This window comes from Anolis sagrei, chromosome 2, assembly GCF_037176765.1.
Source record: "Anolis sagrei isolate rAnoSag1 chromosome 2, rAnoSag1.mat, whole genome shotgun sequence".
NCBI classification, from domain to species: domain Eukaryota; kingdom Metazoa; phylum Chordata; class Lepidosauria; order Squamata; family Dactyloidae; genus Anolis; species Anolis sagrei.
In genome coordinates, this window is record NC_090022.1 from 240,387,542 (window position 1) to 240,410,376 (window position 22,835).

Sequence of the window (22,835 nt, forward strand, 5' to 3'; positions counted from 1 at the left end):
AAACTGGATTATATAAATCCCCACCTTCAGATAATCTGGGATAAACAGAAAACCTGGGATCAGATCCTGGGATATACAGGGTCTGTTTGGAAAGGTCCTCAGATAATGTGGGATTTTCTGCCTTGATATTCTGGGATATAGGGCTATGTGGAAGGCTCCCCAGTGCTGAAATTGCCCAGATCTTATGGGCCCTTCCACACAGCCCTATAACCCATGATATCAAAGCAGAAAATCCCACAATATCTGCTTTCAACTAGGTTATCTGAAATGGTTTCAGGCTGTATTTATTCCACAGTATAGAGTAGATACACCCTGTGTCTATCAGTGAGAGGAGGAAAAAAATGGGGGCGCCGTCGACATCTCATGTCAGGAATCCCATTACGTGAACAAACAGCCTTGTGTAACTTTGCAACTGTGCCAGAAAAGTTTGAAAAAATAATAAAGCAGAATCCCTCCTCCCCAGCCTTTCTCCCCTCCTCCGTCTCTTGGTCCCAGACAGCAGCCAAAGGGAGAGAGAGAGAGAGAGAGAGAGAGAGAGAGAGAAAGAGGCGCACACAGAGAGAGACTCGCTCCTTTCCACATCCATCTCTCCAGTGGAGAGAAGAAAACACAATTGGGAAGGAGAGAGAGAGAGAGAAAGAAAGAGAAAGAGGGCGCCTTCTCTCTCCATACTCATCTCTTCAAGGGAAGGAAGGAACCCCAATTGGGAAGCAGAGAGAAAGGGCTCCTTTTCGCTCTTCATTCAGCGGAGAAAACCCATCTGGGAAGAAGAGAGAAAGTGAGAGGTGGTTTTCAGACTAGTAAGGAAGCGAGACCTCAGTCGAAGGGGCTCATCAAAGAGGACGGGCTGCTCCGCTTTGTATTATTACTGCTCCCAAAGGCACGAGTGGTGTTGTTGTGAACACCGTGAAGCCACGATGCGCCTCTTCTCCCGGCTTCTCTGTTGGCTCGGCCTCTTCTGGCTCCAAGCGGAGGGATTGCCTCCTCCGAGGAACCCCGCTCCTCCTCCTCCTCCCCCGGCGGTGTGGCAGCAGCGGATTCAGTGGGAGAACAACGGGCAGGTGTACAGCCTCCTCAGCGTGGGCTCCCAGTACCAGCCTCCGCGGAGGAGGCACAGCTCGGAGGCGCCGCAAGGCAACCACGTCCTGCTGCTCCGGGGGAACGGGACGGCTCCGCGCAGGGCTGCGCCTCCCGCCTCGCCGCCCTCCCTCGCCCCCGACGCCCAGGGGCAAGAGCCGCGCCTTTGGTTCCAAGCCGGAGGAGGAGGAGGAGGGAGGAGAGCGCCGCCGCCCGAGAGCGCCTCCTCCCGGCCGGGCAACAACACCACCACCAGCAGCAGCAGCAGCAATGCGCCTCCACTGAACAGCTTGCCCCGCCGCCGCGATGACGTGATGCAGGGCGACGACCCCTACAACCCTTACAAGTACACCGACGACAACCCGTATTACAACTACCACGACACCTACGAGAGGCCCCGGCAGAGCAGCCGGTACCGGCCCGGTTATGGCACGGGGTACTTCCAGTATGGTAAGAAGGCGAATCCGTGTCTCTCTCTTGGAAGTGCCTATGTCAGTGGTTCCCAGCCTTCCTAATGCCCCAACCCCTTAATACAGTTCCTCAGGTTGTGGTGACCACCCCCCCCCCCAACCACTATCACCTTATTTTCGTCCCTACTTCACAATTGTAATTTTGCTGCTGCTAAAGTAAAGGTTAAGGTAAAGGTTTTCCCCTGACATTAAGTCCAGTCGTGTCTGACTCTGGGGTTTGGTGCTTATCTCCATTTCTGAGCCAAAGAGCAGGCGTTGTCCATAGACACCTCCAAGATCATGTGGCCGGCATGACTGCATGGAGTGCAGTTATGTTCCCGCCAGAGTGGTACCTATTGATCTACTCACATTTGAATGCTTTTGAACTGCTGAGTTGGCAGGAGCTGGGGCTAATAGCGGGAGCTCACACTGCTCCCTGGATTTGAATCTGTGACCTTTCAATCAGCAAGTCAAGTAGCTCAGTGCTTTTAACCCACTGTGCCACTGGGGGCTCATTTTTTTTGCTAGTGTTATGAATTATTTATTTATTTAAAACATTTATATTCTGCCCTTCTCATCCCGCAGGGGACTCAGGAGGGAGCACAACATATATATATATATATATATATATATATATATATATATACATACACATACACACACACACACACACACACACATATACACACCTACGAGAGGTGTGTGTGTATATATACACACACACACACACATATACACATGCACATAAACACACACGCACACACATACAGGCATGTAGCGGGGGGGGGGCTTGAGGGGCTTCAGCCCCCCCCCCGAAATTCTCATGGTGGTTCGCGAAAAGGCCTTACTGGTGCATTATTTAAACTGTTATGTGTATTCATATCTTAATCTGATCACCTTACACAATATATCCCGTATGCATGGGGGTATTGGGGTAACAATACAAAAGGTTTGCTAGGGTAGACCCTCTTTCACTCAGACTCAGCCCCCCCCCCCCCAAATCGAAATCCTGGCTACGGGCCTGCATACACACACACGGCAAACTTTCAATGCCGGGACATAAAACCATAAGTATATACAAACCTTAAAATAATGTATATTAACATTAAAAGTTGTTTACAGACCATCTCAGGACACCATTTTGCCTCATTGCACTTCCTCAAAGGCTTGGTCCCACAGCCAGGTCTTCACCATCCTTCTGAAGGACAGGAGGGAGGGGGCCGATCTAATATTACTAGGAAGGGAGTTTCATATTTTAAATATCTGATATGCAAGATGTATTTTCATTCACTGGACCAAATTTGGCACAAAACCCCAATACGCCCAAATTTGAATACTGGTGGGGTTGGGGGAAGGATTAATTTTGTTATTTGGGAGTTGTAGTTGCTGGAATGTATAGTTAACTTACAATCAAAGAGCATTTCTGAACTCAAACAATGGAATTGAACCAAATTTGGCACACAGGACTCCCATGACCAACAGAAAACACTGGTAGGATTTGGTGGGCATTGACCTTGAGTTTTGGAGTTGTAGTTCACCTACATCCAGACAGCACTGTGGACTCAAACAATTATAGATTTGGAGTAGACTTGGCACAAATACTCAATATGCCCAAATGTGTACACTGGTGGAGTTTGGGGAAAATAGAGCTTGACATTTAGGGAGTTGTAGTTGCTGGGATTTATAGCTCACCTACAATCAATGAGCATTCAGAACCCCACTAACGACAGAACCCCATCCACACAGAACCTCCCTGATCAACCAAAAATATTGTGTTTTCTGATGGTCTTTGGCAACTCCACTGATGCCCCCTCGCAACCCCCCAGGGGTCCCGACCCCTAGGTTTAGAAACACTGACCTATGCGCAGAGGCAAGCCACAGAAAGGTTCACCCATCACACAAAGTCATGGGCCAACTTGGGACTTGCAGGTGTTTTGGACTTCAACTCCCACCATTCTAACACCCTCAGGCCCTTTCCTTCCCCCCCCTCTGCTGCTTAAGGGAAAAGGAAAAGGCCTGAGGATGTTAGGAATGGTTGGAGTTGAAGTTGACACCTGGAGGGCCCATGCTTGCCCATGCCTCATAGAATGTCTTCATCCACTTTAAATCCTATGGCTGCATTCTGCAGCTTCAACATTCTGTGCCAGAGAAGTCCTGGTCCTCACTAGCCTACAAACCCCAGGATTCTGTAGGAGGCAGCCTGTCCTTTCAAGTGTGTTGTCGAAGGCTTTCATGGCCGGAATCACCGGGTTGCTGTGAGTTTTCTGGGCTGTATGGCCATGCTCCAGAAGCATTCTCTCCTGACATTTCACTCACATCTGTGGTAGGCATCCTAGACGCGCCACAGATATATAAACCCCACTTGCCTTGTTTCCAACACACCTCACAATCTCTGAGGATGGCTGCCATAGATTTGGATGAAACATCAGCTAGCTCACAACAATCCATTGTCCTTTCAGGTGTTTTGGATTTCAGCTTACAGGAGTATTGGCCCTAGTCTTGGCTAATGATCAGGGATCTTGGGAGCTGAAGTTCAAAGTACAGGCAGTCCCTAAGTGACAAACAACTCCTAGTTCAGAACAAGGGTGAGACAACAGGAAGTGAGAGAAATCTACCCCTGGGAAGGGAAATTCACTCCTGGAGAGGAGTTATCATGGGGAAAAGGTGTCTCCACTGAAGCTGTATCACCAAGCCTTGTTTCCACAAGCCTCATTTTGCAAAATCCAATTCTTATAGATACAGAAAGTGAGGTGATATCTTCTGAACAAAGCACAGACAGCAAAACAAAGACCATCTATTATTTATTTATTTACCCTATTAATACCCACCTTTCTTTACTCTGAAAAGGACTCAAGGTGGCTTACATATGGCAAGTAATACTGTTCCATTATCTAGGTGGACTCCATAAGAAGACCTATAGAGAGAAGTATAGTTCATTTTATTGGAGGGAAGGGGGAGTTGAAGGAAGAAAATCATTTCCCCTATTTTAGCTGGTTATTTCTGCCCCTCCCTTTCCCATGTCATAAACAATGATAGTTTCGATGACAGCAACATAGGTGTAGGGTTTTAAATTCTCCCCCACCCCCTGTAAAAGGGACTGTCCTCTCTGTCAAGATCCCCTTGTGGCCTCCACCTGGACAATGAGTGTGTCTTACTCTATGAGAGAGTGTGGCTGCTTAACTCTGTACCTTTCAGGGGGTTAGACTATGAGCCTGAGCGAGCAGGACCTGGCAACTCCTATCAAACACTGTAGAAAATGGCACTATAAAGCGTATAGCTATCTTGTTTGTAACATGAGGACTTCCTGTATTAGGAAGAATTGAACTTGGTCCTTCAATGTTTTGGAGTTCAACTCCCTGAAGTTTTAGCTGCTTTGCCCAGTAATCAGGGATTCTGGGAGCTGAAGTCTAAAGCGCCACGAAGAGCATACCTCTAGTCTTCCAACTGCTTTGAAGCTCAGTTCCCAGAAGCCTCAGCTGTGTTGGTCAGTGATCAGTAATTCTGGGAGCTGAAGTCTCAAACACCTGGAAAACCAATTTGAGAAACAATACAAGTTTAGCACCATGCACAGTGCTATGAGATCCTGGGATTTCCAGTTTGGCGAGGCAGCAGAACTCTTTGGCAGAAGATTTTGTAAAACTGCAGCTCCAATGATTCAATAGCATGGAGCTATGGCAGTCAGTTGTGTCAAACAGCATCCATTCTACAGTGTACATGCACCTGGGGTGGTCCAGATCAGTGCAGTTGAGGATAGTGTGCATGTGCAAAGGAAGGTTATGAATGGCCACTTGGTAATTCCCAAACTCTGGTCTTTTGACTTCAACTCCCAGAAGCCTCATCTATGTTAGTTAATGATCAGGGATTCTGGGAGCTGAGGTCCAAAACACCTGGAAAAAGCAGAATTGAGGAAACAATGCTTTTGACACCGCTTCAACTGCCATGGTTCAATGCTATGCCATCTTGGTATTTGGAGTTTGGTAAGGCACCAACACTTTTTGGCAGAGGCATCAAAAGACCAGGTGAAACGACAACTTCCATGATTCCATAGCATTCCGCTGTGGCAGTTAATGTGATGAGGAACAAGGGGAGTTGTGGTTAACCATGAGATGATAATGCCTGCATAGAACTATACTTGCTACTATATGGTTGTGGGACATTACAGAGTAAATGGTTCCTGGTTTGCATCCATACATAGGGGGAAAAAACAAACAAACATGTACTTGGCACTAATTACTGTATAAAGAAGATGGAGATGAACCCTTTAAAAAGTATGATTCAAGATGGCATGTATAATGAAATCAGAGGCTTATCGAGGCAGGGGGGACAAACCAAATCCCACCGCTGCCACCAATATAGTAGAATCAGAGGAATATCCGGGCAGGGCGGACACCACGATCACACCTCTGCCCTTCTGTATATAGCGTGGAACAAAAAGGCTGAACCTAAGTGACCGAAGTACTTGATAGAAATATAGCTGCCACCACCTCAGAATTGCCGGCCTGAGGGACCAAAAGGGTGTGATTGTATTATAAATAAAAGGGTGTTTGAGCGCTTAGACTGCTATGGCTGACTGGAGTTTAGAAATGTATTGAGAGAATGATTTCTGAGGGAAACGAATGGATTGAGGCGAACAACAGTTGAGAGTAAACTAATAAAGAGTTTATTTTAACTTTAGCTTAACAACAACTCGATGAAATGAGTGGTACAAAATCTTGATGCAGTTGCAGTAACTTGGTTGCCTGAACACAAACAGTTCTCCTGACAGAATAACTTTTATAACTGAGAATCCCTTTAAACCACTGTTCTACTATTAGACACAGTATTCCCTGGGATACAGACCCAAGAAAATTGGCAATAAGGTATCTGTGAAACCTTTACAAGGCTCACTAAAGCACAGCCCTCCTTTACTGGTTCTCTCTAACTCAGTAAAGCTCTGGCTTCCTGCCTTCCCCTTATTCCAAAACCTTAGAGATCTCCCCAAAAGTTTTCTCACTTCTGTCAGTTCCCTGCTCTCTCAAAAATCCAACTCTCTCTCTCTGTCTCTCAGACTCTTCTCTCCCTGTCAGATAAGACAGCTCCCTTTCCCTCCTTCCAGCTGACTCCACCCCTGATTGTTGCAGTCAGTCTGACTCCTCCTCCTTTCTCTGTTCAACAACCAGGGGGCCAGCTACTGCCAAGCAGGCTTCGGCCTAGCCAGCTAAAAGGTAGTTTCATTACATGCTTGCGCTGAGAAAACACGAGGGCAACTTGGGATGCATCTATACTACAGTAGATAAATGCACCTTGACACTGTTTTGCTGTAACTGCCATGGTTCAATACTATGGAATCATGGGAGTTGTAGTTTTACAAGAACTTTAGCTGTCCCTGCCTAGCAGGGGTGGTTCATCACCAAATTACAACCACCAGGATTCCATGGCATTGAGACATGGCAGTTAACTGCATTCATTCTACACTGAGGATGCATCCTTGGATTGGCAGAAGAGAACTTTGAACAAAGGGCCATGAGACCCCCTCTCTGCAAAGCCACAAGTTCTCAATGGTGCTGCGTGGTCAAAGCCTTGCTAGGGTCGCCAGGGAATGTTAGGCCAGCCATTCCTCAGCCAGTCGTCACCATCTGGTCCCAATTCTCCTCCTGCCCTCTGCTGTCAGCAAGAGGAGATAGTGATTGAAACATGATTCTTTTCAATACTAGTGTCAGCTAGAGTGTTGCTTCTTTTGTTTTATAAGAAGGGGGATAAAAACTGAATCCCTCTCCTGCCCTAGAATGGAAAGCTGAATAATAAAACTGGAAGGCATGGAAAGATTTTCCAGGAGAAATGTTCACTTCTTGTTAAAGTCAACTCCATCTTCTAGAGCGTCCTCTTGTGAAAATTTGTTTAGGGGGAGATTTGTCATTGCCTTCCTCTAAGACAGAGAGAAAGCCCAAGGTCACCTAAGGTGCATCTACATTGTAGAATGAATGTAGTTGACGCCAGCTCAATGCTATGGAATCCTGGGATTTGGAGTTTAGTGAGGCACCAGCATTCTTTGGCAGAGAATGTGCAGGGCAAAGGGGCTGGAGATTAACCAGACTGAAGAAAGCTGAATTGTATTCTGTCAATCTCATTGCCCGCTCCTAGAATAAAGAAAATTAGTACAAGAGCTTTCTCTTTGAGTTTCAGAGAAGGACTACAGATGCTTTTCATGGTAAAGCTCATCTTATAATAGGGTTTAATTCAAAACATTGCCTGCCTCATATAGATGCTCAGCTCACAGCTTTTTGTAGTAGCTATAGCTCCTTAAACCAAAGAGCAGATCTCTGCAGTATCAAGTATATTTCTGGTTTTTTGATTTGGCAGATTTCAAATCCTTTCTTCAGCTGGCGTCCTTATGGTGGGAATGCTTGAAGATTTATGAGAAAATATGGCTAACGGAGTGGGGTGTCACACAGTATCCATTAATCTGCAAGACACATTGCTTCCTTATACTTCTTTTGAACTGGGGGAAAGTAGCTCTTTATTAGATGGGTGTTAGACTAGTGGATTATAGTGTTGTGGTAGAAAATTGTTTCCCTGTCAGGGAAAAGGAAGTTTGCAGACATGTTTTTGGGTTGATACAATTTCTCTTTCTTTGATTTGATGTCTTGCAGGTCTTCCTGATTTAGTTCCAGATCCCTATTACATCCAAGCATCCACCTATGTCCAGAGGACATCCATGTACAACCTTAGGTGTGCTGCTGAGGAGAACTGCCTGGCAAGGTTAGTCCGTGATCCTCCATTTATCTATTTTATTCCTGAATATTATAGAAAGATGTAAAACCTGTATACAAGAGTTTGCAGAACTGAGAGAAGTGACTGTTGTGATCCTCAGTCAGTCGCCAAGGGGATCTGGGAGTAACTATAAAGCAGCCTTGTAAATTCTGAAGTTTGTGAAATGGGGTTGTCTTTTACAACATTGTTCAGGATTCAATAGCAAAGTTTTGAAAACGTCACTAGTATCTTAAAAAGGGAGGGAGAGAAATTAAGTGGAGCATTCACTCCTTTGTCTCAATTCACAAAACATGTTGTTTTTATTATCCTCTGCTGAGAGTTTGTTGACCAAGATACAAACTTCCATGCCCTTATTGTCTGGGAATTAATGCCTTACCAAGGCCTGTTTCTCATTAATCTAGAGCTTTGCTCATTGTTTGAAAACAATTTGCCTCTGAACACATCACTTATGAAACTAGTTTTTAACCAACTTTTTTATTATTGCAATTTCTAAATTGTCCTTAAACCACCTCCTTTTAAAAAATCTGTTGCTCCCAGTACCACATAAATTGACTGTTAGTCAAACTGATTGTCATTTGTGTAGTCATGAAGTAAACTGCATTTGCGGGTATTTGGGAGTAAGCTCCATTGACATCAATGGACTGTATAGAAGAAGATGCCTTCTTTTAACCTAAGGCAATACAGTGTCTTGAGTATGGCAAACTTGAACAGAATGGAGTTCTAAAAGATGGTGCTTATATGAGGCTTATGGGAAAGAGTCCAATTGAACTGGATAGAATTTGCTTTTGAGTATAAATGAATAAGGCTGCACTGTACATAAACTGCAGAGCACATCTGTGTCCAACATTTAGGGAAAACCTCAATAAACTGTAATGCACTTTACTTGCCTTGCTGGCAAAGAATAATTTCTTTGTTTTGTTTGGAGCTGAACTCAAAATGGCTTTTAACCATTTCAATAAATTCAATAATGTTGTAGAAACCTGCCTTTAAAATTATTCCAAATATAATTTACACACCTTATAATTATTACAACAATACTACAAAACTGATCAGAGTGTTTACTATAAAAACAAAGCTGGTGACAAATATATTGCAGGGATGTGGACGCAGTTGCAACTTCATCTGAAAAAATAATGTTTTCCAGAAGTTAAACCACAAGCTGAAGTAGGAATGTAACACACCTTCAAAATATTCTTAGTTGAGATGATTAAAAACAGAAGAATTATAGAGAAGAGAAATAAGCATTGCTGAAATTGGCAGGAGAGGAAAGAAGTGGCAAGTCAGTGGGCATGAACAGCAGTTAAGAGGAAACAGAAACAAACAAATCTGGTAGAAAAAAATTGTCTGGCTGGCTAAATATTCAAAGTGAACTTTGACTTAGCAATAAAAACAGAAGCTCTGATTTCCACAGCACCACTGACAGATATTTTAAGTTATTGAACCTATCTATGGATAGGGTAAATCCAGAAGTGGGACTTAATACTGAATGGACAATAAAGGATCATGCTTTTTGTCAGTAAGAGCTCGTATCCATTCACCTGAAAAGTCACATGTGGTAAAATTGATTCCCTCTTCCCCTGAAATTCCTTCTGCAGATGCAAAATTTGCTCTTGAGAGTTGACAGATCTCCTCGAGTTGTCACAGGGTGCAAAAGTTTCCACTGAAAGACTTGTTGAATGAATGTGCTTGTGAAATGTTACATATAACGTTAGTTATTCATTTCGTTTTATTTAAATTAGTATATATGTTGTCCTGCATCTCATTCCAAACAAGTCAGAAAGAGACCAAATTTCCAAAAACAATAAGAAAACATAATTAATGCCAATGTCATATTTTTAGAAGGCCTAAACATAAAGTTGTTCCACTGGAGACTGTTAAATAGTGCCAGATTTTTTAATGTTGAGTTCTCAATGCATTGATAGAGGCAGGATAAGTTATGGTTAGAGTTGTCCCATATATTCAGTGGGTCTAATCTAATTATATCTAAATCTGAAGCAAACTCAGTAAGTCTCAAGCTAACTCAATGATTTCCTTGTTTTTTAAATGCAAAAATTGCACTATAAGCTGAATCTTTGTTTAACAAGTAGCATTGAGCCTACATGTCATATGCATATTTTACATCATTGCAGCTCTGCTTACCGGGGAGATGTTAGAGATTATGACAACAGAGTACTTCTGAGATTCCCTCAAAGAGTGAAAAACCAAGGCACTTCGGATTTTTTGCCAAGCCGACCACGATACTCATGGGAGTGGCACAGCTGCCATCAGTGAGTGAAGTGCTCAGTATGGTATTTTTCAATTATGTTTATTTGCTCTTTGTTGTGATGTGGTTCTCTCTCTGCCTTCTACTCCTGGCTGCTGTTTTGGAAGTATAGCAGAGGTCTGGAAACTTGCCATCTTAAGAATGCAAAAGGAATATCTGACATATTTTTTGTCCAAGAGTGACAGAGTGGTATCTTGCTAAAATAATGTATGCATTATAACCATAAAGGGCTAAATTGTAATGGAACCAGCTCTTGTGTGATCTAGAAAGCTAAGCAAGGTCAGTCCTACTTGGATAGGAGATCACCAACAAATATAAGTGCTGTGGACCCTATTTCAGAGAAATAAACTGGCAAAACCACCTGGCAAGAATTTCTTGCCATAGAAATCCCAATGAAGTCATGGGGTCACCGTAAGTTGACAGATAACTTGAAGGCATATACACACATAGTAAAGGGGTGCGATTCTGTGATATGTTTTCTACCTAATCCAAGTATGGACAAATTATACTATCAATTATGGGGGGGGGGGGGGGGGAGAATGTGTGTGTCTTGGAACGTGCCCTCTTCAGATATTGAGGCTATACTGTAGTATGTTAGTACCAGACGTGAAGTTGAACTGAACTGGAGTATATTGCATATGAATTTGAACTGCAACATAGTAGTAGTGCTGTTGCTGCTCCTGCTGAGTGTTGACCAGAACATAGTTTTTGCTTCTCATTTGGCCATTGAGCTCTTCATAGTTTTAGATCACATTTGTGTTCACATTTTGTTTGTTTTCAGTGTTTTAGCAGCAGACTAATAGTACCTGGCTATGGCTGACTAAAATATGTATATGTGTATATACTGGTATACTCTTCCTGCTACTCCTTTGTGGATGAAATCACTGTAGAAAAATGACTTTCAGAATATAGTATGATACCCCCTCCCCCCAATAACAACGGAACTCATATATGTGGTTTCACTTAGCTGCATCTGTGGAAAAATGGTCTCTCTAGAAATTAGCTGGATTCTCCAGGAAATTTTTTATATGCTTCCTCCAGAACTTACTGTAGAGTTGAATTGGCAGACCTAGAAATCTTTACACAACTCTGGAACCAGATGTCAGCTATTTCAATGGTAGTTGGTCTCATCTGCTTTCAGATATTCAAAGTGCAGCTAGGAACGTGTCCCACCGGGTATGGGGATCTCATTGTATAAACAAGGATTATCATAAAAAATGGCTAATACAAAAATGGTAAAGCAGCATGCCATTTTAAACTAAATGAGGATGGCTGACACAAAGGAGTTTAAGAGTAAATTCCACATATTTTTTCATAAGTTATGCAAATGTTTCAATGATAGAAGTGTTCAGAATTTTCACTGTACGAGGTTACATTCTTGGTTTTTGTTCTAGGGTAACAGCTGGATGCTGTACAGCAGTTCTGTTTATTCATCACAGCTGGAAATGTTGAAATAATGTTTGTACATTGCTTTTAAAGAAATTTAATGATATCTGTTTTTAAAAGTTATATGTTTCATATAGTTGTTGACTATCCCAACTTGTTGTGAACACCCCTGAAATATTAACCCATGAGTTTCAAATATTGCAGTATTATGTATCTTTTACAATCTTATTAATGGTAGATTTGTTGGGTCATTTCATTGGGTTATTGATATGGTTACTGGTTTAATTTGTAGGAAAGCAAATCTGTTTACTAATTTTCTTGCGATTTGACAGACATTATCACAGTATGGATGAATTCAGTCATTACGACTTACTTGAAGCAAGCTCACACAGAAGGGTAGCTGAGGGACATAAAGCAAGCTTTTGTCTTGAAGATACGTCTTGTGATTATGGATATTATAGGAGATATGCATGTACTGCGCATACCCAGGTAAGGCTGTTATTTGTAAACCATTGCTTGTTTTTTTTAATACAGCTTGGTTTAAATTGCAAGTTTTAATGGACCAAAAAATACTGGCATATGCAATTTAATAAACTTCAATTTCTGTACTTGTAGGTTTAACTTAGGACCTTTCTAAGAAGATAATTACATATAGGAACAGAAAGGGATATTTAAGCCTGTCTTAGACTTGTTGGGTCCTTTGTGGGTTTTTAGGAATAAGGAAGTATACCGCAGCAGACTGAAGATAGAAATACAAAGTGTGGGGTGATGTTCAATGCCTCATTAGCAGTTTAACTGAAGATTGGCTGACCTTTGATTAGGACAAAAAGTAAGTTTGTGTCATAATACTTACCAGTCCACTCCGGCCTATTTATAACCCATCTTTCCTCCAGTTAGCTCAAGACAGTGTACATGGCTCTCCTCCTAACTGGTTTATCTACATAATAATCCAGTGAGGTAGATCTGGCTGGGAGGATATGGCTAAGCAAGATCAATTAAGTGAGTTTCAAAGTTCATTAGGGAAGTTAATGTGAACATAGTGAGTCTCAGCTCTATACTCTAAGGACTACATTGTTTTAGCCACCTAATATAGCTCATTCAAGTAATATGTACATGCCCCTATCAGGGATATAAGGTATTATTTGTTTTTCACTAATCATAATCTAGATTATGAAGACTTTTCAGTGCGAATCTTGGAATCTTAAAAATGAGTTTGCCATAGATTCCAAAGACATTAGAAGGTTTCCAGAAAAGGAATTTCCCTATGTGCTTGTGCTATACCTGTTTTCTGTCAAGTTCACATATTTAGCAGTATGTCTTAATAAAGGTCACTGTTGTTTGTTGATTTCACATCACACTGGATGGCTCATTATCATGTTCAAATTTAGATATCTGTGTGCTTGTAAAATATATTAAAACTTAAATAGTTGTTAAATATGCAGTATTATAATCTGAGGTATGTGTCACTAGTTGAAGGTAATGACAACTGGAATTCTGGCAGTCAGCCATAACATTAGAGGATGCTGAAGGTTGTATATAAAGAGTTGGCTTTGATTTTTTCCCCCCAATAATTTGTGTATTTGTTTTGATGTAAAGAAAACCTGGACATATGGTTTATTATGCATACTTGATGGACTTTGTTCACCCTAATTAATTCAGATTCAGTTTGATTAAGATTCATAGTTGTAGACCTGTTTCCATGCAAATCCAAAGGCCTGAATCTTGTTGGTAGTAGTATTAGAGTGGGCCTGTTGAATCAGTTATTGACTGATGACCCAACACTTATAAATGCCATTAATTCAGTAGGTTTCTTCTATTTGGGACTAACAATAAGATCCAGGCCTTCCTGTCAATAAATAACCAGTTGTATTTCTTTAATTAAATCATAATATACACAGAAGATAAAGAGGTGTGAAAGATGCCATAGGAAACAATACACACAAATAATGTAGTATATTGGACTGTGGTTATAAAAACCTATTTTTGGGGGGGATTTGCTTTATACAGTAGGGGTACGCTGTATGTGCCACACTTAACATTCATGAGCATCTGTGATAATTAAGCAATATATCATTGCTGCAAAAATATGAAATCCAGAAACATAATTAGAAGCATAATACTGTATTATATCAAGCACTGAAAACAGTATCAGTGAAATTAAATTAAAACTTGTGCGCCTGTCGCATCCATACCTTGGGAAGTCAGACTTGGCCATGGTGGTCCATGCGCTGGTTACATCCTGTATAGACTACTGTAAAGGGCTCTACATGGAGTTGCCTTTGAAGACTATTTGGAAGCTTCAACTAGTCCAACACGTGGCAGCCAGATTGCTAGCCTGAACGGTGTATAGGGAAAACACAACCCATCTGTTGTACCAGCTCCACTGGTTGCCTGTTTGCTACTGGATACAATTCAAAGTGCTGGCTTTGGCCTATAAAGCCCTGAATGGCCCCAGCCCAACTTATCTGTCTAAACGCATCTCCCTCTATGAATCATCACAGAGAGTAAAAGGCCCTACTCTTGGTCTCATCATCTTCACAGGTGTGACTGGTGGGGACGAGAGACAGGGCCTTCTCAGTGGTGGCTCCTCGGATGTGGAGATTCAATAGGCCCCTTTCCTCCTATCATTTCGCAAACAAGTGAAAACTAGTCTTTTGGAGCAAGCATTTGACCCAGCATAATTATCTGTGCAATAGTTGTAATTAACCCTGGATTGATAATTATGATCTATTTACAATTGTGTAATGTTTATATATGTTGATTTAATGTTTTACGTTTTTGTTAAATTGCTTTTAATTGTTGTTTGGGCATGGAATTATGCCAATTATGTAAGGTCCTCTGAGTCCCTTCGGGGTGAAAAGGGTGGGATATAAATGTCACAAATAAACAGATAAATAAATGTTCTGGGGAAAATGTTCACGAAACATTCTTCATGCCCTTACACACAATTGGATAGATCTGGATTATGTGTTTAGTGAATTAAAGACAGGACATGGAAAACACTAGAAGGCGAAGGAGAGTTCTCTGACAACTTCAGAATAGCCTTCTAGTTGGTAATTTAGGGGCTGTAGGGAAAATGAGACATTGAGAAAGATTGTCACTTCTTGCCATTCCACTGATGCATGTGAATTATAACTTTGCATCTAACCAATAGTGTTTTGTATTAACATTGACTAGATCTTGAGGATTACTACTTTCATAGCTTGTGCAGGATAGTTTGTTGAGTTTTCATGCATCAATATGTAAAACCAGTGATACTTTTCTCCTGTTAATTTGGCTGGATATAGACCAGTATATCCTGAACCCTCCTATTCCCTGTTTTCAATAAGCTTTAGTTTATAGGTTTGCAATCCTGGGAAGGAACTATATTGCAGTGGCAGCCAGTTACAACACACATTCCATGGCTGTAGGGACTGCTAGGGATCATGGCAGTACAGTAGGTGAGAGTACAGCTGGCAACTGCTCACCAACAATCTCCGCATAATATATAGCACTCTTTACAAACGAATGCTACTTTGAATTCTTTTAAAATTCTTGTGGCTTCATCTGTTTCAAGACCTGTGCTTGTTGTGACATATTTTCCTCAGCAATCGAAGACTACGTCCAGATTCTAGAATTTTTAAAAAATGCATCCTGCTGCCAGCACTCAATATACCCATGACCTCCTTCTCCATAGCAAGTACTTCACTCCTGCCAAGTGACACACCATCTGTAGCCAAACGTTGTGCTTTTCACAGGGGCAGTCAGGCACCACTCAGAATGATTTCAGGGTGGAGAAAGGGACTGGACCTCACATATTACATAGAGCCCAAAAGAACTGTATGTCCACAGCTTAAATGAAGCTGTCATTTCAGGACAATAACATGTTTCCTAAATTAAGCCTTTTCTTTACTCCAACAAAATTGCAGTGAGGATTGGACAAAGACCAGTGTAAATCTTTTTATTATACTCAGTAACTCCATTGCAAGTTGTTGTCTTACTTTGGGACAGAAATGGGAGGAAGATGATCCCATATTAACTTGATATTGAGATGGAAAAGTGAATAAATTATCATTAGAAATGTTATAATATTTGTATTACTATAGCAGTTACTTTTGTAGGCTAATGAACAAAACAAATATTGGGTTGGATCCAGAAATAAAAAGCCCAATTTGGCTCTTTTGCTAGTCTCTCTGCCTCTCTATTTGAGGGGCAAAAGAAACTGCAACAAGATGGGGAATTCTGATACTTTGATATAGCTGCATTATGATCCTTCAAGTGCCTTTTTGCTTACATAAAATACCTCTATAGCCAAACCAAAAGTCATTTGAAAATCAAGGCTTACTGTATTGCTCCAGATGTCAATGTAGAAATGGTTGTACAGTAATTATTAGGTTCTCCAAGATACAGTGCAATGTTTGAATAAAAATTACAATGTTGGATTGTACGGCAAATTGCTAAGAAATTGCAATCAGTCAACACCTTCAACTGTTTCTAAATTACAATTCTAGGGACTGAGTCCTGGATGTTATGACACATACAATGCTGACATAGACTGCCAATGGATTGATATTACAGATGTAAAACCTGGAAATTACATTTTAAAGGTAATCAAAATGCCTTAATAAAAATTATACATAGGGTAATAGTATGTGAGATTATAACACATAGAATATATTAATTTTACAGGTTAGTGTGAATCCTAGCTACTTGGTACCAGAATCAGACTATTCCAACAATATAGTGCGTTGTGATATCCGCTATACAGGCCACCATGCATATGCCTCTGGTTGTACAATTTCTCCGTAAGTACTTCCCAGTTCAGTCTTATGTGTTTTTCTGTACTAGTATCACATGTGCATGGTATTTAGGAAAAAGTAGTATGCTTTAATGACAAATCTGCCAGACAGAAAACTAAAGTTACAAACATTCAACATATAAATGACTCATAGTTAAGAACAGGAGTGGGACAACAGGAAGGGAGAGAAGTCTACCCCTCGGAAGGGACATTTGCTCCTCAGATATCATGGGGACTGATGCTGCTTCTGAAGCTTTTTCACGCATCCTTGTTTCCACAACAGATTTTTTTTTTTTTCTTTCCAAAATCCAATTATTACAGGGAAGGAAAGTGAGGTGAAATCTTCGGAACAGGGCCACAGACAGCAAAACAAACACCACAGGGGTGTTAACCCTTCCCAAAGCTATCCAGAACTTAAAGATAGATAGATAGATATTCGGCTGGAGTTACACTTAAAAATGAACCTGTTCAGACTTACATACAAATTCAACTTAAGAACAAACCTACAGATCCGATCTTTTTTTTAACTTGGGAACTGCCTGGTAACTCCCACACCTGGTTTAGAGTTTTATATTTGGAACTGGGTGAGTTCTCCCTTATTCTGAGCTTGAGGGAACTCTCATTTGAATGTAATACATTTGTACCAGAACCACGATAACTTGTTTGAACATACCATTGTTTAAATTTGGGGTTGGCAACTACAGGAAGTTATGGGACTATATTGTCTGCCAAGGGTAACTTGAGGGCTGCCAACTCTCTCTAAGCCCCTGTCCCTTAAACAAAAAGATCAGGTAGAGAGTCTTGTAATTTCTAACCCTGGTTTAGAGTTATATTTGGAAATGGGTCAATGTCTGTCCATTTCCTTAATTACACAGCTGTAAAATTAGAGCCACTGAAAACTAAATGATACATTTGGTTTTTTTGTATGATCAGGGTAATTGAATGGCCTAGCATGAACCTACAATAATGCAAGTGTTGATTTACTTGCCAATGCAAGACACTCAAGTTGAATTCTTTCTGAAATACTTCTCCCTTAAAAATCTTGTTTGGGGGATTTAAAGGGATTTGTACATTCCTACTGCTGCACAGACTTAGTCAGCTTCAGCTGTTATTTCTGGCTTGCACTTTTAAATTCTCCGGATACTGCTTATCCGTTCTACATACAGAGCATCTTTTAGAACACCAGGGACTCCAAACAAATTCAAGTTAACTTGGGGTTTCCATACCAAGGCTGTTGGAGATTGCTCTCTCACAATACGCTGGGCCCTCCAACAGGCTTTTAATCTCATGGAGACACAGAAGTACAAGTTGGGCTAAACATAAATATAGCTGCCAATGATTTGTGGGATGGTACTTTCTCTGGCACACATAGAAGTTACTTTCTGCATTAAAATGTGCAAATGGAGAGGGAAATGTGTATAGTCACCTCTAATGAGTTACACTTGCTGGCAACAAGATTATACCAAAAGTAGCCCCCCCCCCCCCCAAAAAAAAAGTGGTAACTAAATATCTCAAAGGTACCAGATCCCAACCGATTTTGGAAGCTAAACAGGATTGGTTCTTGGTTAGTACTTTGAAAGTAGACCATCAATGAATACCAGGTATTGAAGGGTATATTTCAGAAGAATGGCCTCTTATCCAAGTACCAACCAGGGCAGGCTGTACTCAGCTTCCAAGCTCAGATAGGATTTTTGTGTCTTACATTGGATTACATTCTAAATTCTGAAACTTATTGATGAAAATGGTCATTTGCACTTCACAATACATTGTAGGTTGGGATTAAATATTTATAATCAGTGAGCCCTTTCCTATAAATTTTTGCATTTGCTGTATTCTCCAAGTTGTTCTCAAATGCATTATTAAAGGTTAATCAACACTACCACAATTAAACCTACAATTATATATATTATTTGGGGCTGTAGTGGCGCAGCAGGTTAAACCACTAAGCTGAAGAACTTGCTGACCAGAAGGTTCGTGATTCTAATCTGTGGGGACAGGATGAGCTCCTGTTGTTAGCCTCAGCTTCTGCCAACCTAACAGTATGAAAACATGCAAATGTGAGTAGATCAGTAGATCAGGTACTGGTGCTCCATGCCGGTCACATGACCTAGGAGGCATCTACAGACAACGCCGGCTCTTTGGCTTAGAAACTGAGATGAGCACAACCCCCCAGAGTCGGACTTGTCAAGGGGAAACCTTTATCCTTACCTCATATATTTTATTCAGCCAAACACCAACTGAATCTCCTACTACAACTATGAGCCTAAAATTACAATCAGTATAAAAAGCCAACAGACTAAGAAGCCTTCCCCAGAATTGTATGTTTTCTTCTTAACAGTGTAAATTCACAGGGATTTAAGTAAAACTGTAGTATTTTCACAAATCAACGTGACATTAACAGCGCCATAAGAAGAATTTGTCACAGCTAGTCACTGGGCTGAGAATCTTCTTTTAAAACAATAATCTTAAACAGCTCTTTTTCTGTGAGAATAAGGCAGATTTCATTTTTTTTTAAAAAAAGAACCTCTTTCAAGATTAAACATACTGGTATTTGTGTTTTAACCCTCTACCACAACACGAATAGATGTTACTATTTATTCTATGTCCTTGTTGATAAGAATTTAAGCAGAAGAAAAGTAACTATCAAACTGTTTTGCTTAAATTTTAAAACTAATGCTTATTTCTAATTATGTGTAATATGTTGTACTTACATGCTGTTTCTTCTCTTTTTAATAGATACTAAGCTGAAAGAAAATTTATGAATCGGTGCCCATTGTTGCAAAACAATTATTTTATAAACTGAGATAGGATGTAAAAACTTTTGAAAACGTAAAAAGAAGCAGAGTATATACAAAGAATTTTAATGCAAGTCTGAAGCATTAAGACCTCCTTTGGAATAAATTGTGTTACTCAATTAACACATTCAGCATTTGAGAGCAGTGAAAGATTGGTGCTTTACACTCAGAAATTTGAATTCTCCAGGAAGTTCTACTGTTCACAGAAATGTCTTCCCTTTGACTACTGGAAATCAGTACGCTATCTGTGAATGTGTTTTAAGAACAATTTAAAAGAGTGTTTGAATAGGCTGAGATTCTATAGGTTTCATCTGATGTTTCATGTTTGCCCGATGGAAGCTAATATGCTGTTTTTAAGAGGGGATTTTTCCTGTCTAATTTCACAAAATTGCTTTTGATAGTCCCCCTTTTAGGTTTTTTTTTTTTTGGCTATAGCCTTTTTGAGATCATGGAAGTAATGTTATATTGATTTGGAGTGTAATTATATTAAAAAAATAGGAAATCTCAGTGATCATGTGGCAAAACCTGAACCAGCTGGTGATCGAAACTTCCATCACTATTTTTTAAGTGGGTTATAAAAGGGTTTATGGTGCTTTAATGCTTTGTGAAAAAGAACAGTTGGGATTTGAATGAACTGGATTAAAGCTGGGTATGTGTACCACGGAAAAATATCAAAGTTTACAAACTAGATGTCCTGGTATGTTTCATTATTTGAAGTAAATCAAATCACTGCTTATAATAGAAGATAGATTGTTTAAAAGATCAATGGTAATATATCCAAGTGGTGTCCTACAGCAAGCCTAAGAAGCCTGGAATTTCTGAATGATAATATATGTTCTTCAGGAACTCAAAAGTACTGTACCCAAATTGTCTGTTTAGATAGATGGAATGAGTTATTTAAAAACTACACACAATACTATAGTAGGATGATTCCTGACATAGGTGATAGCATGTACTGGTGGCTTAGTGGACAAACCAGAAATATTTAGAGGTAAATTACTTATATGTAAAAGAATTGTTCCCTCTTTTGCTGAAACTCAGTTTATCCATTAAATATCCCCATGAGAAATATTTTATATCAATAGGAGTCTTCTCCCCACTAGCAGTTTGCTGAAAGGGCCTTCTAAATAGTTGCTGGCTGTGCTAGATAAAACTAGGAAAACTGCTTAATTTTTGATTGCATTCTATAGTGTTTATGTCCTTTTGGCTGGCAATTGATGTCAACTCCATGAATTTCATAAAGTTTAGTCCAAGAACACTCAGCTGATTTTGCCTGTCCCTTTCTTGGAAATACAGCCTATAGCACAATTTGTCAAAAGTGACACAGGAAACTTGAAATATAATTTATTTCTTAATTTCTTTCCTGGATTCAATTGATGGTTTGACTTCTGAGCAATAAATATTTTTAGATCATCTGGGTGAATCCCAGACATCTGTAGACTATTGTCTATAACTAAAATGTCAGTCACAAATAATTCTACTTGCACCAAGGGAGTTTCTTTCCTTCCGCCTTGTCCCAAATCTGTTCTTCTACCATAAGCCTGCAAAGCAAACTATAGTAGCACAAAAGGCACAATACAGCAGGAATCAATTCCACCAGCAAACAAGCATAGCTGGATTTCACACTCTGTTAGTACTGAAACTTGTTTTATTCCTCAGATTTGGGGCAATAACACACTTTTTGATTTGTCTGATATGACTGATTTTGAGAGATTTTGTTCTTTCAACTTGTCAGTGATGCCATATCTGATGGTTATCATGTGTACTGAACCATCAGACATGGCATGTAGCTATTCCTTATTACAAACTGTTGTGACTTCGTACTATGGAAATCTGGGAATTTAGGATTGGGTAGGGACTTACAATTATCTAGCCCACTTCCACACACTATATTAAAAAAGTTTTTTGGTAGGGGGATATAAAAAACTACAAATCTCAGGATTCCATGACAGCAGAATTGATTTCAAATTTTCCCCTTTCAACAATATGCATTAGCATATGCCAACAATCATAGTTCGTCTGCAATACATATAGATGTTACAAAGCTTGCTTGCACAAAAGAAGTGCTATTGTGGCAGCAACAGGAAAAATGCCTAGCAATAAGGAGCTGGTGACTATTGAGAGGAGCAGAGTCTCAGCAAAGCTGATAGCTCCATGTTGGCAGCTAAAGTGGTAGGAATGGCCTGCCAGCTGCTTTGAATAACTATGCTATACAGGTTACTTACAAAATGCCCCTTCTCTGTTGTTAATTTTTGGACAGAATTATTTAACACTTTTGGATTCATCCCCCAGCTGGGATGTCCATTGTCAAAATTATTCTAATATGAAAATACTATTTTAGAAATAATCACTGTAATGTGGAAATCTTCCTGTGGTACCTAGAAGACAGAAGAATCAACGGATCACATCTTATAATAATCATCAGATCTATTAACTTCCCAGCTGGATAACACACCTAACATGAAGATCGGTCACAAAACTACTTTTTTCACTCTGTTTCCCAAATTGGCTTGTATTTATGTAGAACACTGCCATTCCAAGCATTTTATGACCCTTGATTAAACCTAAGGGATTTCTGATGGTAAAATATAATGAGCATTTTTCCCAGTCTGCCTCTATTCATTCCTATAATGTTTGTTGGACTTAACTGAAGTGGTATGTGCATATCATTAAGTGCCTTACAATAGCAAAAACATTTGTTTCACATTCCAGATATTACAACGGTGCTTACAGATTTTAACTTGAATAAAACAGTTTGCTACTAGGAACTTTATAAGCAACCAAATATTACAAATTCAATTAAAAGTCACTTGTACCTTCTTGAAGGATGAAAATGTTTTTTACTGCAGTTCTTCAAAGACCTTTTAAAAATCTATGCATCTTTCTCTGAAAAGTTATTTATAATTATTAGTACACTAGCTTTGTATTCTTCAATGCACTTCCATATTCTTGTGTTACATTCTTGTATCATGGTGGCAAATTTCTGTGAAAACGAACTGAATAAAAATGTTTCAAATGCTCAGAACCTCTCTCTACTGTTTCCATCAAAACACTACAGACATACTTATTGGGTAAAATAAGACTTGAGGATCTAATAAGAATCCTTTCATTTCAGAATATTTGAATATTCACTAAAAAGAGAAAGGCATGTTGAGTCTCCCTTATGCTGAAATCCAAAATAAACCAGCCAAAACGTTTTGCTGCTAGCTGCCTACTTCCACCTTTGGGAAAAGAGGGCCAGTTACTTGTCCAGTGAACCGGTCACTTGAGATCTTCCTCATGAAAACTTGGCAGGAAAAGAAAGTGGGGAGAGGACTTTGCTTACACAATGCCCCTGT

General features: G+C 40.2%; 1 protein-coding gene across 2 annotated transcripts; it reads left to right on the top strand.

Moving 5' to 3' along the window:
• Window positions 1-513: 513 nt before the first annotated feature.
• On the top strand, window positions 514-22,522 carry LOX (lysyl oxidase). 2 transcript variants are annotated; one of them, XM_060761953.2, is made up of 7 exons: window positions 515-1,527; window positions 8,156-8,264; window positions 10,406-10,543; window positions 12,258-12,414; window positions 16,416-16,511; window positions 16,594-16,709; window positions 19,439-22,522. In XM_060761953.2, the coding sequence occupies exons 1-7, from the start codon at window positions 918-920 to the stop codon at window positions 19,443-19,445; spliced, it is 1,233 nt and encodes a 410-aa protein (XP_060617936.2). In that variant the 5' UTR covers window positions 515-917; the 3' UTR covers window positions 19,446-22,522. The 2 variants fall into 2 exon arrangements, with proteins under 2 accessions (XP_060617937.2, XP_060617936.2); XM_060761954.2 differs by lacking the exon at window positions 19,439-22,522 and having other exon boundaries at window positions 514-1,527; window positions 16,594-16,713.
• The last annotated feature ends 313 nt before the right edge of the window (window positions 22,523-22,835 follow it).

What these genes read in the sequence shown, in the direction of transcription:
- LOX (XM_060761953.2), top strand. Translation starts at nt 918, where the DNA reads ATGCGCCTCTTCTCCCGGCTTCTCTGTTGGCTCGGCCTCTTCTGGCTC. An exon ending in GAGTGGCACAGCTGCCATCA is followed by an intron (nt 10,544 to 12,257) that starts GTGAGTGAAGTG and finishes GCGATTTGACAG; the next exon opens with ACATTATCACAGTATGGATG. An exon ending in CATGTACTGCGCATACCCAG is followed by an intron (nt 12,415 to 16,415) that starts GTAAGGCTGTTA and finishes TTACAATTCTAG; the next exon opens with GGACTGAGTCCTGGATGTTA.